Below are 17,713 nucleotides of genomic sequence, written 5' to 3'. Positions count from 1 at the left end.
CAATAGCGGCAAAACAAAGCAACCACAGAATTGTAATTTTTCATCATTTTAATTACAGAATACTAAAAATAACATTACATAAAATGTCTTTTTAAAAGAAACCATTGAATATTACAAAGGTTGTAAATTTTGTAAAGTTAGGATATAAAATCTTTGAACAGTGGTGCATAATTGAAAAAGAAAAATAATTCTCATAAAATGTATATATTAACTGTTCTACTACATTTAAAAAAAAAAAAAAAAAAAATATATATAATATGAGATGGGACACGAATTGCAGACAGACGAGATGAGTGGACACCGCCATTACTGCAGTGAGCTCTCCTTTCAAAGGAAGAAAGACTTGAGATGCAAAGCTCACACACCACAATCGATTTAAGTTTTCAACTTATTTCTAAGCTAAAAACAGAAAAAAAAAAAAAAAAAAAAAAAAAAAAGGGTGGGGGTGTTACCATATACAAGAGAGGAAGAACAGACAAGCTCGAGAGACTACACAAAGTGACTTGGTGACTGCTCCCAATATTTATAACACGTCTCAAACCGGGTGAAAACCCGACTACACTGGCCTTGGTTCCATAATGTTTTTTCCACAGGTTCAAAGCTGTACAAAATTCTGAAAAATCTCATACTTGAAATAATTCCGCCGAGACAGGGAAACAATGATCAGGCATCTTTTTAGCCTGCTAACACTGCCGTTCCTATTTCCTAATTTACAACCGGTCGGTCAGATCCACTGAACACCACCATGGTCACAACTCAATATCAGGAGGTCGACCTTAAGTGAAATGGACCTTTACACACGCGCACACAGTCACACACACGTGCACACAAACACACAAAGTTTGAGGGGGGGAAAACATGCAACAACAAAAAAAAAAAAATAAAATAAAATAAATTTAAACAAAATATGAATAAATAAAAAAAAAAAAAAAAAAAAAAAATCATCCATCAGTGTGCTTGCTTTCTTCCTCTTCTCTCTGAGTTTTGCATCACCCTGTGTCATTTCATGAGCCCTTGTTATTAATGTCTGAGTTAACACCACAGGAAAAAAAAAAAAATAAATCACCAACTGAGGACATTCAGAGCCTGTTTGAACCACAGATGCTCCTCACACTGGCCAGTCATGTCCAAGCAGAGGTATTTCATCAGCCTCCTGCTCTTTGGGAGACAGTTTGTGTCACATTTTTGGTTAACAGACACGGAGCAGGGAAGCAATCAAAAGTTCATTAGGTCATTGTTGTTTTATAAAAGATATGAATTTAATTGAGTTACGCTGAGTGGCAGAATCGCATTTACTTCTGTGCAGCAGTAGTGGTTTTAGTGGCCCATGAAGACCAGGTGAAAGAGAGAGGGGGAGAAACATGAGAAGCTAGAAGTGAACAGACAATAACCCAGAGGACATCTTAGAAGACAAAAGGATGTCTGAGACAACAGGCATTTAAGATGAACTGAGGCGCGAGACACCAGCAGAGCTACTTGGTTTGGCTGGTCTGCTGCTCAGACTGCTGGAGATTTTTTTTGTTTTGTTTTTTGTTTTCTTTCCATGAGGGATCCAGGAGCTTCTGCTTAATGTGTAAGCTAATAATGCTGTTGAGATTCAGATGAGTCCCCCTGAGTTAGTGCACACATCAGAGTCAGGCAGGCCTCGCCCACTTGTTCGTTAAGAAATTCACAAGGAAAAAAAAGACACAAGAACAAAAACTCAATTTCATAGTCAAGCTTAGAATTAGCTTTGGAGACAGAGAGCCTGTCGTAGTTTTACAAGTCTGTGTTTGGGGACTGAGTCGATGTTAGTGTGGAGGCAGAGGGCAAGTTCAGGTGTAAAATACGGCAGCTTGACGCAAAGCAGTCCAGCTGACGTCCGAGTCCTGCTCATCTTATGAAAATTCACAAGTTTGCTCTTTTTTTTTCCTTAATTCTTCTCCTCGTTGTTGTTGCTGTGAAGGTAATGTGCGCTTTGTAGTGCCCAACCAGAGACAGAGCTGTGGTGTTTGAGCATGCTCATACTTTTAACGTAGCAACCTGAACATCTGCCATCGTTTCTCAAGTGGTCGTTCGTGCGAATCTGCCCAGCAGGCGAGCGGCTGGGGAATCTGGTCAGGTGCTGGTGTTGCAGTTTACAACTGACTGTGTGTCAGTCAAACAAACAGGTAGGTAAGACAGGCAGGTGGGCTGTAACAGGGCTAGGAGGGGGAGAACTGAGGCTAGATCAGGGGGGTCGTGTCTATCAAGCCTTTGTTTGGGTCCAGACTGGCAAAGAAGCGGACGTCCCGGTCCTTGTCAGACTGCAGAGCCATCACTGTCTCTTCCAGCTCATCAGCGCAAGCACAGCCTGGCTCCTTGAAGTAGGCTGGACACAAAACTCAGTTAGTGGGAAGAGTCGAAAGTTATAAGCAAATGACCAGAGCTTGTGCTAAATCTCTGAGCTCAATATAGTTACCAACATAAAAACATATTTAATACACTCAAAGGGAGAAGTCTGTTATGACCAAAAGCTTATGATGATTCAAAACCTTTTCATGCAGTTACTCTGACTGTTTGTCTCTTCTTTGCTACCTCCACAGTACATTTTAGGTTTTAGTTGACCATTTCAAAGAAGAAATATTATGCTCTTCTTTATTTTCTGTAACAAATATTGCTAACATATGAAAAATTAGCTTTTAGCCTCTACTCTTGGATCTGTATGTCATCTGTGAGAGCAATAAACAAAAAAGAAAAAAACAAAGATATTATGGTCGCCCCACAGATCTGGATAGGAGCACAGGAACCCAACTCACCTGCAGTTTTAACTGCCTGTTTACAAAGCCGCACCAATCAGAAGAAAGCTGGCTTAAAAGTAGGTAAAAACAGCTTGTTTCACACAGAGGTTGAACTGAGGAGTTGCACCAAGGCCAAGATAAATAAGGATTATTTCAAACTGTGAATCATGCTAAGCTATTCTGCTGACGTCCAAAAATAAAAAATATAAGGCTGGCCCATTAGCATATAAAGTCTACTTTAAGCATACCGTGCAGTCACAAAGGACACTGCTCAGAAGAAATGGATGTAAGAGAAGACAGACTTCTCTCACACCTGTCTGTTGAATATGTAGCTAGAATTTGATGACAGTTTTCTTACCATAAATATTGAAAACGGGGGTGGAAAAAACGACACCCCTGGTTCTGCCCAAAGCTCAAAAATCTACAAGTGTGCCAACATCTCACGCCATTCTGTTGGTTAACTTTGTAAAACTGAACGCTGACAGCTTTAGAATTATGCCCTCCTCTACTTTCTTGATGAAGTATGAAAACCTTTAGATGGTCAATATTTTTTTTTTTTATGGATTACCTTTCTCCATCACGCTCTGTCGTAGAGCCTTGGCCACCAGGACGCGGACGTTTGCCACGGGGTCTGATGAGAGGCTGAGCAGGCTGGGCAGTAGATGCTGACTGAACTGCTCCATGGGCATGCAATCCTCCTCCACTACGGCCTATGGAAAATATTTGGCAAGAGCAAACCAAATGCAGGAAGTAGTGAGTCAAAATGCATTCAGTGAGGGTGATGCAGCAACATACCGAAAGCATCTGACCACACAGAAAAGCTGACAAACAGGCTCATTTCACTGCACATCTCTTATGCAACGTGAACATGACGTGAAACAACCACTGCTATTGCATGTATTGTCTGTCCATTAAAAACAATCACACACCAGAAGAAAGTTCACATTTCATCGTAACAATTTAAAAACCACAACATGAAATGTAATGTAATGTAGTATTACATTAATCATTAACATGATTAGCAATTCATAATGAGGTTTATATATGTGTGACATGTACATGCTGCCTGTTGTTTTTGGTGTTTTATTTGTTTACATTGAGACACGTTTAGGACAAATTTTCACTGCATTCAAATGGACAAAGGTTTCTGATTCTGAACATGTTTCTATTGAGGAAAGTAAATTATACGTTATCCAGGAACAATAACTGTTTCCTTTTCTCCCCTGGTCAGAACAAGCCTTTTAGGGATTTTGGGGGGGGGGTAACTGTGATTGGTCTGCAATTTTCCTGTTATTTCCTGTTCATCTGATAAACAAAATGCCTGCTCTGCTTCAGTAATTTTAACTCCAATTAACAAAAGTAGTTTTAAGGGAATAATTCTATTACACAGTTTGTGATTTTTCCACTGGGTCTGACTAAAACCTCCTTGGGGACACCCCCCCCCCCCAAAAAAAAAACCTTTTATAAATGGCACTTCAGCTTTGTCCAAACAGGAAGTGACGAGCTGACAAGTGAATGACATTCCATGACTTCCAGTGACTATGGATCACATAACCACAGGCGACAGGAAGTGGGTGGGACCAGAGTAAAACAATTTCCAGGTGAGTGACTGAAGCGGTTACCAGTGAGCACACAGGATATCATTGATTGCCATCTGACCCAGGACTACATATATTAGAAGGTTATCTACGCAACCAGAGCCTGGAATATCCTTAAGTGACCGTCTGTCAGCTTCAACACGTGTATATGCAGCTTGAAGGCTGTTTTACCTCAAAGCTCCAAATGACATCTGGTTTGTCACTTTATTTATTTTATTCCATTTACCAGCAGCAGCAGCAGCAGCAGCAGCATGGACAGTCACCGGTGCAGTTACAGACATTTAAAGCCCAGAGAACTGTGACACTTGAGATGAGCATTACGCACCTGGCAAATAAAGGCAAAGGCCTGCCTCCCCACCCACTTGGGACAGTGGCAGAATCTAACAGTGAGTTCGTTGATGAAGTTCAGGCCAAGGTCATCAGCCCCGCATGCATACAGCTTCTGGAGGATCTCCACCACCTGAGAACACAAGAGGTGACGAGTGAGTCGCTGAGAAGAGGAAAAAAAAGAAAACATTTTCTCTGAGTGGATTTCTCAGAGTAAATCTGCAGTTCATCTACAAGGAAAAGCCAATCTATATTTAGCATGATTATGAATTTGTCTCTGTTACACAAACAAGAACTTGGCGGTACAGGTTTCCTCTCAGTGAATCAGTCGACTGTACTGCGTCCTTGGAGGTGAGCCAAGATGATCAAACACAGCCACCAGGACGTTACTTCATCGGTCACAGGCAACGCATGAACACTTCCATCCGAGTGATTCATTTCCTTTAAAGTTCCCAGAGTTTCTGCTGACCTGGCTATCTGTTACAAGCTGCCCCCACCAAATCATCATAAAAATCATCCAAGGTGGAAGGTTACAAAAAAAAAAAAAAAAAAAAAAAAAAAAAGTGAGCTTACCAGTTTGTAAGAGATCCACCTGACCTCGGAGACTTTATCAGAGCAGAGTGTGAGCGCTATCTCTCTGAGGTAATCATACACGTCATAGTGGCTGTACAGCTCTATGATCAGGATCAGCTGTCTGCAGAGGGGAAAGGAGCAGAGTGCTTCACTCAAATATACAGTACATGCTAATACAATCAACCAAAACAAAGTGAATCACAATTTAAGAGCAATGAAGTTAAATCAAACAGCAAGAGCAGAATTAAACCGTAAAACAATGTGAGCCTATCTGAATGAGTGTTAGCTTAAAGTTCAATGTGTTTCCAGCTTTTCATCCTGACTGTAAGAAGAAAAGACGACATACTCTGCCAGCTCGTATCTAAATCTCCAGTTGCGACTGTTGTCCGTCACCATGAACTCCTGCAGCTGGTACAGATATTCTCTCCTCTTGTCTGCGTGAAGCAGCTACAACAAGAACAAGATGAACACAGAGCAGATTAATTAGAGAGCTAGCTTATCAATACTACTCCTATTTTTACTGGAAACGACAAAATTCTGCCACCGAGTGAGCTAAAAATCAAAGAGCTGTAAAAATAAAGCATTTCAGAAGTGTGAATGTCACCACAGCCAAACCAAAGTTATATCTGACTTGATCCAGAAGTAAGTGAACCTGTAATCTTACCTTCAGGAAGTCATAAAGGTGTTTGAGCACGCCAATGCGGACCTCATCCAAGTCTTTGAGGAAACCGTTGAAGATGGGTACCAGATCAGCTGCTGTCAGCTGGTCCCCCAGGATAACCGCCAACTCGTGTATGGAAAAAGCCAGTGTACGCCGCACCTTCCACTGAGAGCGAGGGAGGAGAGAAAGGGCCATAAAAGGATTATAACACCATCCATGAACAATGAAGCGGCTTATAAAACATCCTTCTAGGTTCTTTTTCCACATCAAAAAACACAATCAAATTACTAAGAAAAACTTAAACCACTGAAAAACATCAACCTTACATTAATGCTAATAGAGACATTCAGTGCTGTGAGGAAATAATGGTTATTAGTATGAGTGCTGTCACAATCACTACTCTTTTAAATACACCAACACTGTTGCGTTAAGGTCTCATTTAAATGTCATTCAGAAACTGACACTCATAAGAGGAACATGTCGCAAAAAACACAACAAAAAACGCATGACACATCCAGAATTTACTTTAGTAGTCTTGAAATGCTTAAGAGTCATCCATCAAAATAAAGTTTAGTCATTGTTTGTGTTCTTGCCTTCTCTTCCTAATAAGAAGCATATAAAAATTCAACACTGCAAGGAGTCTGCTTCCAGTTAGCTGACCACTGACATGGCACAGTAGCTCTCAACGTCTGGCAGAAATCCCAGAGCTCCAAAATCCAAACAACATATTCTTTGTGAGTTCGTGTGCAGCTTAGATTTCTCATGTGGTGTCGTTTGTCCTATTAAAGAGTCAAACAGCAAATCTAATCCCAAAATACCCCTGTGCTTCCTTTCATGTTTGCATTACTACCTGCACATCAGTAGCAAGCGTTTCATATGTATCTTTGAGGCAGTGCCAGTTCTGGCGACCCAGAGTAAGCGCCACCCCCGGCAGGCTGAAGGCACAGTGCTTGGCGATCTCCGTGTCCACCGTCTGGGCGCGGGCCGGGTCCGTCATAGAGAGGTACTGATCCAGCAGCTGCTGCGGGATCACATTCTGGAAACAAAGATTAAAGCGTTTGCACTCAGAGCAGCAGGCAAGCATAGTGACTAATCCATGTCTGTGCTAATCAATACCAACTCTTAGATGGCGATCAATATTTCTAGGTTGGAAAATATCATTGCTGACTCACCTGGACCTTAGGCTTATCCTCAGATAATGGACTGTGAGGGGAGTCGTCCTTTCCCTCCTCTTCCATACTCTCAATTAGTTCAGACTCCTGAGGAAATGACAAATTCACACAGATACTGTTAATGATCAAAGACGTGCACCAAGTACTGGAGAAAAGCAATTCATACCAGGTCGAAATGAGTTACAGCTGTTTGTAAAAACAGTTACAGTGTAGCTCTGGAGCCTTTAATATCAGACACAACCATGCTGGACTTGAGCCACTTGATTACTTAAAGTAAAAAACAGTTTCTAGTTTAAACTGAGCCTTTCACAATGTTAATGTATTAAAGCCTTTCTTACTGCCTAGTGCAATCTCTTCCCCTGAGCTGCAAACCTGTGACAATGCAAGTAACTTGAGCGGATCCAGCAGACCTCCTAGAGCAACACTGATCATAATTTTATAGCAACAACACTAGCACAGCGATATAAAATTATGCAGTGCCTTTTTGCTTTGAGCTACAGCAACCTTAACCTGACTTGCAGCTCCTTAATAAAAATGCAACTCCAAGCTGGGGTTAAGCAGCACAAGAAGCTGGCTGTTCAGTTTGTGTCCTTTTGTAAAAGCTTCACATCTTTACATCCTTCTATTTTTTTTTCCCCTTCTCTCTCTTCCCATCCACCCCCCGGCTAGTCATGGCAGACAGCCACCCTTCCCGAGTCTGGCTCTGCTGGAGGCTTTTTCCTCCTCGCTGTCTCCAGCAACCAGAAGCTTGCTCACAAGGGAATGAATCACTGAGTGTTGGGTTTCTCTCTATAATTTTTATCGATTTATAAGCTAAAATGTAAAGTAATGGGAAAAAAATGCTGATGTGATTTGGCATTTAATTTCTTTATCAAACCCTGCAGAACAAACATTAACTTCACGAATGAAAATACACAGAAATGCATGTTCTGATCATCAGTGATGCCACAAGACAGAACAGACGTTCTAACTCGCACCTAGTTTTAGTTTAGCTGCAATAATATAGTATGCATTACAGCAGTGCGAAAATACTGTCAACTACTTGCATCAAGAAAAATCCAGTCACATTAGTTGACAGTCACTGGCTCGTACCAGAACGGGGGAGTTGGGAGGAGACTGCTCCTGGTTCTCCAGTGGCTCCGTCTGCGTTTCCTCGTCTCCTTGCTCCTGGATGGGGCACGACTCTGAGGATGCGGGAGTTTTTGACATTTGCTCTTCTTCTGTGGATTGCACCTCTATCTCTGACTGAACCTCCAAACTTTCACTCTCTGCAGAAGGGCTGTCTGCGCCGTTTTCAGTCTGAAGCTCTGGCTGAAGCTCTGGCTGGGGTTCAGTCGGGCTGTCGTCTGTCGGACTGTCGAGCTGGGCTGCCTTTAGAGCTGCCGACAACACTTGAACTTGAGCTGGAGGAGAATTACATGTAAAGCTGAGTCTACATGCCAGTTCAGTACAAAAAGACAACAAAAGATATTCTACCTGCGTATCCTTACCTTGCACATCGGGGTCATCCATGTGTGGCTGCAAACGGTCCAAAACCTTCTGGATCTGGTCGCTGGTAGCTTGTTTGCCATGGTTAGACTTGGAATCATTACAATTCTCAGTAGGTTCCTCTTCTTCTCCCTTTTCCTCCTTCACCTCTTCCATTTTTTGACAACTTAGCATCTCCAGTTCCCCGCTGATGTCAGGTAAAGGAGACCTCCAATAGTGAAAAGAATTAAAGTTCTCGTCTGTTTGTTCCGCTTCTTTCGTGTTCTTAGCGTTGTTTGTAGCCGTCGGGCTGTCACTGCTGTTTGTGTGGGTGAAACCGCCATGCATCTCTTCAGGGACTAAGGTGTGGCTGTTATCAAAGTTGTGCAATTCCTCGCTGTCAGCTGTTGACACATGTTCTGGTGACGGCGTGGCGCGCCCGTCCTGGTTTGGAGGCGTGTGGGTGATGGTTCTTTCTGTGTGGCAGCTGCTAATGTCAGAGCAGTTCAGGGAGTTTTGGGAACAGTCGCTGAAATGAAGAAGAAAAAAAAAAAAAAAAAAAAAAAAAAAAAAGATTGTAGATAACTTTGAGTAGATGCATCCATTCAAAGCCAGTAGTTAAATGTTTCCAATTGCCTTTTACCTCGGACAGATTTTTTAAAAAGTTGTAAACAGAAGCACACTTAAAAGTGTAATGGAAGATTGAGGATTCATGAAGAAAAAAAAAAAAATCTGTTCCATTTATTTGACATTTTTTCCCCTCCACATAAAAACTGATAAAAAGAAAAAGAAAACTGAACCATTCAGGTCACACCCAGTGAATTAAAACCATGATTCACTTAACTGATGATGCAACAGTCAGAAGCATCTGTGCCAAGAACAAATTCAAACCTCCTGCATGTTGATATAATCACAGCCTGAACTACATTTCACAGCTTACTTAACGGCCTAACCATCCAGACCTAAGAAGACACGACTCAAGACATACACATTTTGTCTAATACTATGTGGACAGAACAAAAGAAGGACATTGCTGAGTCTCTTAATGCTTCTTGTTATAGCAGTGATAAACAGGTGATCTTACCTGTCAGATGTACATCTGGGGACCTCTAGTAGGGCACCATCCTCTCTGAAGTGAAGGCCTGTGCTGGATGGGTTAGCAAAGGTGGAGATGAAGCGCCCCAGAGACTGGAAAGCCGCCTGTCGTACCTGAAAGTGGAGTATATAGAAATCTGTCTTGCTCACTGTGCTCTGTGCCAATCATTCAAACTTTGTCAGTCTTAGAAACGATGAGGCAACAAATACCGGATATGGTTAGATGATGATCCTGTGCTGTTACACAGAAGAAAATGTGTATTTTGCTCTTAATTTTAGACACATCAAAAGGAAAACACTCAGATTTCAAGTCCCAGTTTGAAAGTCTGACAAGTTGCAAGCATACCGCATCAAAACATAGGGAAGATGGATGTGAGAAAAATAGATGGCCCCAAGCAACAACTGCCCTAATTTCATCACACCACTCAGGAAGTTACACTTGATTGTTCTTGTAATTTTACAAAATCCTTTTTTCCCCCCTTCTTCCATTTCCAAGTTATGTTCCTGTCAGTCCTCATGTGTTTGTGTCTTACCCAGCGGGACTGGTCACTGATGAGGCTGATGAACAGGGGGGACAATTTGGAGCGCCGCACCTCTGGAGAGGTGGAATTTGAGACCATCATGAAGCACTCGGCACAGGCTTTCCTGATGCCCCAAAGGCTGTCTGAGCACAGGTCGAAGAACTTGGGCATCTATGTCAAAAAAAAAAAAAAAAAAAAAAAAAAAAAAAAAAAAGGTCACATCAGTACAGCCTGAAACCCTAAACCATGAAGAAACTACTGACGTGCAAAAGATACATAACACCATTCTGATTACACAACAGTTTAACACAGCTTAAGGCACTTTATGCGAATTCATAAGGCACATCTAAGGAAAAGCTTCAAGGACACAGTACTAAACTTTCATCTTGCATAATAGCATAAAATTACACATTGAATCTGTGGGAAAAACAGTATTAGGCATCTTACCAGCAGTTTTTCTGTGGCCTCCTGGCCTACAATTGAACAAAATTCTCCAAAATTGGCTGCACACACCTGTAATACAAAAATCATACCAATGTCTCTGTGATAAGAGTAAAGAACAGAAACAGTGAGAAAAAAAAAAATAAAAAAAAAAAAAATAAAAAAAAATATGTTCCTGTATGAATAAGAAGGTACCAAGAAACAGTGTCTCAAAAAGAGTTGAGTCCCAATATCACAATTACGAACCAGTACTGATTTGTATGATTCATTCAGAGTGCAGCCTTGAGGCAGATTGCTTTATAAAATGCTTTTCATACATTTCTGTCAGGAGCTCAGGAGTCCTGACAGAAGTTTCTATAACAAGCTATCTGCCAAGTTAAACTACCTTTACAGCTCCTAAATCATGTTCCCCAACTGGCACCAGTTAAGCCAGCCAATTAAAATTCCACACTGAAAACACAACAGCGCGGTGTAAGCTAAGTTACCGCACATAAACGAATTAAAGTTAACTCAATGAGTGATTGGATTTACACTAATGGAACAGCAGAACCACAATTACATTTTTACTGTCAAAGTTGTGACTTCAGTCTAAATATCTGCTTTAAGTCATCTCGGAGTTTTAAGGGTACCTTCAGGTTGAGCTCGTTACCTTGCGCACTTGGAAGAGTCTGGCATCACTGCACAGTTCACAGAAACGTGGCAGCAACAGATGCTCCACTGTGTCTTTGCTCAACATGGTGACAACTTTACACATGATCTGTACAGTGAAGAACAAGAACAGAGTTTAGTGCCATCACAAGCTCCGAGTGTGTCTCGGTTTACTCAGCAATGGTTCACTTTATTAACCTTGAACCACGAAATTAACAGAAAACCTTACAGAGAAATAAGATGTGTACTGAGGTTGAAAAGGAAAATAAATAAATAAATCGGGGTATTAAGAGTAAATAGTAAAGGAAGGGGTTTGTGTTTATATGATAAAAAGGTTTCAGGAGGCTGAATCTGGTTTAAAAAAAAAAAAAAAAAAAAATACTGATTTGAGTTAAGTAAATTAGTGAATAGCTGATGTGCTAAAAGTGCTACTAATAAAAAAAGAAAAAATCCACTTAACCTTGGACCTTTAAAATTAAATTATGCTGTACAATGATATTGCTGTCCTTATTTACTAATTTTAAACTATTTAGAAACTTGTCACAGAATGTAATAAAAAGACACGACTGAATGTTTCTACCTGGGCAGAACTTCACAGGTTTAACTGCTACGCCATCAACTACACCTGTAGCCTAAATCCAGTTTAGTGTTTTTATTCTGCCGTATTACATCAAGCCTTATCTACAATACTAAAACATTCATCTGGTGTGCTCCACATATCACAATTTTTATATTTTACCATTCTTGATCATAACCACACAAAACAGGGTTCAACTTGAATTTGAGTTAAACAGAGGTTATTTTACATAAGTTTACTTAGTTTAACTCCCCGCTTTTCTCCTGGTGATCCACGCCCCGCAGTTTGAGAACCACTACAACATTGCTTTAAACATTTTGCTTAAAAATGCAGTGTTGTCTTACAGCCACTGCCTCGATTTTGTAGTCATCGTCACTGCTCGGTTCTGTGAGGTCGAGTAGAACTGGACAAACTTTGGTCTCCATGTCAGCTTTAGAGATGAGGCCCTGCTCCAGCAGGACGAGCAGTGCTGCCTGACTCGTCTTCCGCACCTTAAAAATACGAGGGTCAGAGGTTAAAAACAAAACAAGGCAAACAAACAATACCAATTTATGTGAATTTCTGCAATTACCTTTTTTGGTTTTTTTTAGGTCTATAGACTTACCTGGTTATTCGGATCAGTGAGATACCGGACAACAATTGGTACCAAGTATCTCGAGAAAGCAGCAGGGAAGTTGGGCCGACTCTCATGCAAAAACATGGCGATGTTAGGAATCTGCTCCATCAGCTCAGCTCGGACTGTGGGCTCTTAGTTACACATATTGCAGTATTTCATTAATGCACCACATAAAAATAAATAAATAAATAAACAAACTGCAACCACAGCTACAAACTTTGAAAACGAAAATACAGCTACCTCCATCTTCCGACATTCTCGCAACGGTCTCCATGACACTGATAAAGTCATTTTCATTGTCACTGAACTCTCGAAGCACATCAAGCAGGCCACGAGCCACGATTTGCCTAAAAAGCAATGGGAGCTTCAAATTAGTGGACTGCCTGCCAATACCTACAAGTTTCAAAAGCACACAGCGTGACACACCGCACTGACAGAGCTGTCAAGTGCATTACACACATGTGCGTTAGGAAATGACAGCAGAGCTTTAACCCTGCAGAACTGAGCACGAAAAGGATAAAGACTGGAGCGTAAGGCGTTCGTGTGGAGACACGAGCAGCTTTTGAGGTTGGAGACACCTCTGATTATTCTACTTTGGTTATTTACCCACCTGACCTGTGTCAGATTAAATACCTCACCTTTATACACTAACAACAGAAAAACAGACCTTAAACTAAATATCCTTTAAACATATAACAGAGAAGGATTACAATAATCACTCTAAAGCCAGACAGCCAACCTCCACACAGGGCTCTATGTTAAGTCTTTAGGTCTTCCTTCACTGTGGCATTAGTACAGGTATTAGTACGCACACAGGAATGCAATCAGTCATCCAGATAAGTAAGGGTTTAGAAAAACAAAACAAAAAAACAAAGACAAAAGGCCTAGAGATGACTTACGAATGAAGGCCAGAAAACAAAAGTCTATCCCAGTGCAACCTTATGTTGCCATAAGCCTTTTAAGCAACTATTTCCCAACTGAGAAAAGTTGATGAAAAGTTTGCCTCAATATCTGGCTACATTTCCTCAAAGATTTTTATACAAGAAGTGACGTTTAACAGATGTTTCCTCGCTACCACGTTCCATTGATTTGCAGATGTTTCCTTGATGATAAGACCTTCAGAATTTGTTGTAATGCTATTGGCACACATTCTTATCATGCCGACATGTCTACAGTTTTGCTGTTACGTATGAAAATATAGTTTGGATGACCAGGCACTTGTTCACATTAGCTATCAAAACCCAACAAAATCAATTCATCCTTCTTTAAGTTAGGAAAAAAACAAAAGAAATTTTACTTTATATCAAACACAGGAAATAAAATACTTTTGTAATTTTGATACAACTGCCACACACAAGCTTTAAGTGAGAAAATTTACATGGGCTTCTTGTGGATGGAGGCCAGCTCAGAAGAGAAAACATATTACTGTGAAGACAGCTTTGGACAAACATTTTGGAAACAGTAGCTAAACTGAAGCATTTTTAATATACATACAATTACTTCCAAACTTCCTTTTAGCAGCCACTGGTTTAAAATAATTTCAGTAAGCTCCAAATACCAAGGACAGCTCTAGTAGCTGGAGAATGTTGTAGTGAAGTGAGATCTGAGTTCTGGTCAAAGCCAGCAGGTCAGTTTTCAGTCATAAAATATTTATTGCTCAGTGTTTACATAGCAGAATATTGTTTGGCAACTTATTCAAAAATTTTCTTTGCTTTTGCAGACTAATGCATGACCAGTTTGACCACGGGCCTCCGCTTACCTGTTGAAGACATTCTCGCTGAAAGCATATTTCTCTAGCCTCCCGAGAGGAGTAAGGTTATCTTGTCCTGCATCCAGGAAGGCTGTGATGCGGATACCGTCGCACTCTGTACCATAGTCATCAAATCCAACTGTGGGAGCGAAATAAAGATGATTTTAGATGACTAAATGCCTTCGAATACTAAGGGCCTAAATGATGGCCAAGGATAAAACAGTAGTCAGAGTGCCAGGCTGAAGGTACTGAGTCAGCTAGCTTTAAATATATCTATCTTTTTTAAAGTATTTCCATTTAGGACCCTGCTGAACAAAGCTCCTGTTATATGGAATTAAATAATTGTACAATAGTATGCTATTTTTAGTGCAGTTTTATTGGCATACTTACAATCATCCAGATCATCATGGCCATCTTCAAAGTATAAAGATAGACCTGCAATAACAAGGCAGTTAGTGAGGTAGGGATCCATGGCGGAAGAACCAACTCTTATTGACACCGTGGTCTGAATGGCACATTTACAGTAAGTCAATTACTAAGAGGGGGCAAAGTCTCCGAGCAATAAATCACAGTGGTCTCCCTAATGTCATCACTCGGTGAAAGCGAAACTTAATGCATTCAAGTGATATTGTCACTGCTGTGGCCTGGAGGAGAAGCAAATCCAATCAATACTTATCACAGTGATTAGCGAAGGGAGCTGAGATCTGACTCCAGTTAAAAACCGGTACCAAACTGTGCAATTCATCAAAATAGCATTCATCAGTGTTGGCAAAAACAATGACCACAAATTGGCAATTGGGGCTTTCACACATTTTAATCTTGTGCAAGCCTTTTTTTTTTTTTTTTTAAAAACCCCTTTATTCTACAACATGGTCAAGCAGATAAAGAGGTAATAATAATAAAAGCTGGTTTAACAGTGAAAACTTGTCTAGGCCTACTTTTTTCTCCAAACAAATTAAATTGAACAGGAAGCAGAATCAATTAAAGAAACAATAAACTGATATCCACCCCCAATTTTCTTGATCAAGAATAATTTAGAATTTCATTTTTTTTGCTTCATTGCAGTTTTCTTTAGTTAATAAGATGCAATGGTCAACTGCACATCAATAAAAGCACAGAAGAAAAATGCAGGTTATTATCATGATGTGAGATCATTCAATTGTCAGTTTGGTGCTATTAAACTGCTCTCTATTAAATGCTAATGCATTTGTTTTTCTGACAATCCTCGCTGATGAAAATGCATTCAACAAAACAAACATCTATTACAATGCATATAGCATAACATGAAGGCCTTCATTCTCCAGACAGTTTGATTGTGTTAAACTGAACATTAAATTCTTGATTATGACAAAACATATAAGGTTGTATCGGACTGCATTCTTTTTAGCTTGATGTACCTAATACAATAAATCCACCCCTCATTGTGCATTCAATTGCAGCCAACCACAGCACTGAACACACTTTTTGTTTGTGTTTCATGTTGAAAAAAGCCATAACATGGTCATGATTAATGATTGCAGAGTTAGTTGATGGAAAATTCAATTTCCAGGTTAAACTTTACACTATCACGTAAAGTTTACACTATCATTCAAGCTGATATTTATTTATTTTTATTTTTTCCACTGGCTCCATATCAGAGGTTTCAAGCAACTCATTGAATAATGCCAAACATCTTGAATAAGGCCAGATCGGCATGTCGCCCGTCTCATATGCATCATACTGGTCTGCACTTGTATTGTCTGATATGTGCCGATATAAAAACACGGCTCAATAATTCAGAATTGCTGTCATAACAGTTTCTCCAGCACAGCAGCTATGCTGTTGGCTCAGCTCAGCACTTTCCGCATCACATGTAGCAGAGTCAAATGACGTAGTCATGATAAATTGCCAAGTAGTTTGCAAAATGCAATGTAAAAACTATATTTTAAATGCATATATATATATATATATATATATATATATATATATATATATATATATATATATATATATATATATATATATATATATATATATATATATATATATATCTATCTATCTATCTCTATCTATCTATCTATCTATCTATCTATCTATCTCCCCATTAGCACACACACCATCTGTCTTCATCTCACACTATCTCTAACCAGCCTTCTTTCACATCGATCATACATGTCCTCCTTCACTACATCCATGTAGCTTGTCTGTGGTCTTCTTCCCCCCCCTGCCTCGCAGATCCATCTTTAACTTCCTTTATCTAGCATATTCACCATCCCCTCCTCTACATGTCCAAACCATCAGTCTTGCCTCAATGCCTCTCCAACCTGCAAGACCTGAGCTGATCAATTGAATTCAGTTTAATTTATATATTCGTTCCTTAACATATATAAATATCTTCGGATCTACCATATATATGAACTATGAACAGGTAATTATCAGATTTATTTATTTTTTGATAAAAGTCGAATTCTATATTGGTTGGGATTTATTCGTTTAATCGTAGGAAGTACTAAGTCAATAAAAATAATCTAGATGGCTTAAAATTATATTTACAGCCCTACGCTAAATCCATTTAAAGTTCTTTCCCCCCTTTTTACAAATTAGCACATTTTCAAAAACAAATTTGTGAGTAATCACGTTATCTAGCACAAGAAGACCTTCTCTCACTGTTTATTTTCAATACCACCCAGCCCTCGATATAGGACAATAGCAGATGGGGGGGTTGTAGTCAACGGAAGAGACCAGAAATAAGTCCCAAGAGGAGAAGCAAGTGTTTACAGCTGGGCAAGCAAGGGAATGTGCTCTAAATATAATACAGTGCCTACCTCGAAATCACACATTAAACGAGGCGTTTCATGAGTAGAATAATCAACGGCATAATATATATAACAACACCCTGAAAAACCACGCTGGCACAGAACAACATCGCGCCTTTGTTGTGATGTAAAGCAGGATTTGGTCAGCTTATGGCTGAACATGACTTTAGCAACTCGGCTAACGTTGGCTAGGTCAACTCACTCGCGTTTGCTATGATAACAGATCGATAATAAACACGGTCATAGTATTCTCCCACCGAGGTCTGAAGAGACTAAAAAATAATCTACATGTACTGAGCAAATATATGATTCAGTGTAGCCCCAAAGTCACCCATTTCGATAGCCCATAAGGAGCTTTGGTTAGCTTAGCTTGCTAGATGCTGCTAAGTTTGCTAACATGGCTTGTCCAGCCCTTTCGCTTGACTTCTCTCCTACTTCGCCCGGCAGTACTACACAGGAAGTGGAGTAGAAGCCGCTATTTAACTACTACAAACCTCAACTGCCCCAAAACGCTTTAGGAGTGCCAGCACAGCGCCAAAAAATTTAAGAAAACACGGGTTAAAAAGTGCCATTACCTGCCATCTTGAGCGTCGGCTCGGCTCTGCGGGCTGCCGTCCCGTGTGGGCTGTCACCGCCGCACAGCTGTCACTCAAACACTGAGGCTAACTACTTCCTGAAAGTACTTCCTGATGCTGCTTTTCACTGGTTAATTA

The 17,713-nt window shown here is 40.2% G+C and overlaps 1 protein-coding gene across 1 annotated transcript; it reads right to left on the bottom strand.

Moving 5' to 3' along the window:
* Positions 1-46: 46 nt before the first annotated feature.
* ppp4r1l (protein phosphatase 4, regulatory subunit 1-like) lies at positions 47-17,711 on the bottom strand. The gene is made up of 20 exons (XM_031738705.2): positions 17,576-17,711; positions 14,596-14,640; positions 14,215-14,344; positions 12,696-12,802; positions 12,444-12,586; positions 12,184-12,330; positions 11,264-11,371; positions 10,621-10,686; positions 10,186-10,344; positions 9,642-9,766; positions 8,581-9,086; positions 8,183-8,493; positions 7,091-7,177; positions 6,769-6,954; positions 5,922-6,083; positions 5,604-5,704; positions 5,258-5,378; positions 4,683-4,817; positions 3,328-3,469; positions 47-2,350 (listed from the first exon to the last, which is right to left on the bottom strand). Exons 1-20 carry the CDS (start codon positions 17,580-17,582, stop codon positions 2,205-2,207), a joined length of 2,934 nt encoding a protein of 977 aa, XP_031594565.1. The 5' UTR covers positions 17,583-17,711; the 3' UTR covers positions 47-2,204.
* Between the last annotated feature and the right edge of the window lie 2 nt (positions 17,712-17,713).

The sequence above is a fragment of the Oreochromis aureus genome, linkage group 5, assembly GCF_013358895.1.
Source record: "Oreochromis aureus strain Israel breed Guangdong linkage group 5, ZZ_aureus, whole genome shotgun sequence".
Classification (NCBI taxonomy): Eukaryota; Metazoa; Chordata; class Actinopteri; order Cichliformes; family Cichlidae; genus Oreochromis; species Oreochromis aureus.
Note: the sequence above shows the minus strand (reverse complement) of the source record. Positions and strands in the feature narration are given on the sequence as shown.

Excerpts from the sequence above, each read along its gene's own strand:
- ppp4r1l (XM_031738705.2), bottom strand. Across the intron at positions 14,345-14,595 it reads CCATGATGATCTGGATGATT|TTGGATTTGATGACTATGGT; the intron begins GTAAGTATGCCA and ends TCGCTCCCACAG. Across the intron at positions 3,470-4,682 it reads CCTTTGCCTTTATTTGCCAG|GCCGTAGTGGAGGAGGATTG; the intron begins GTGCGTAATGCT and ends TATTTTCCATAG.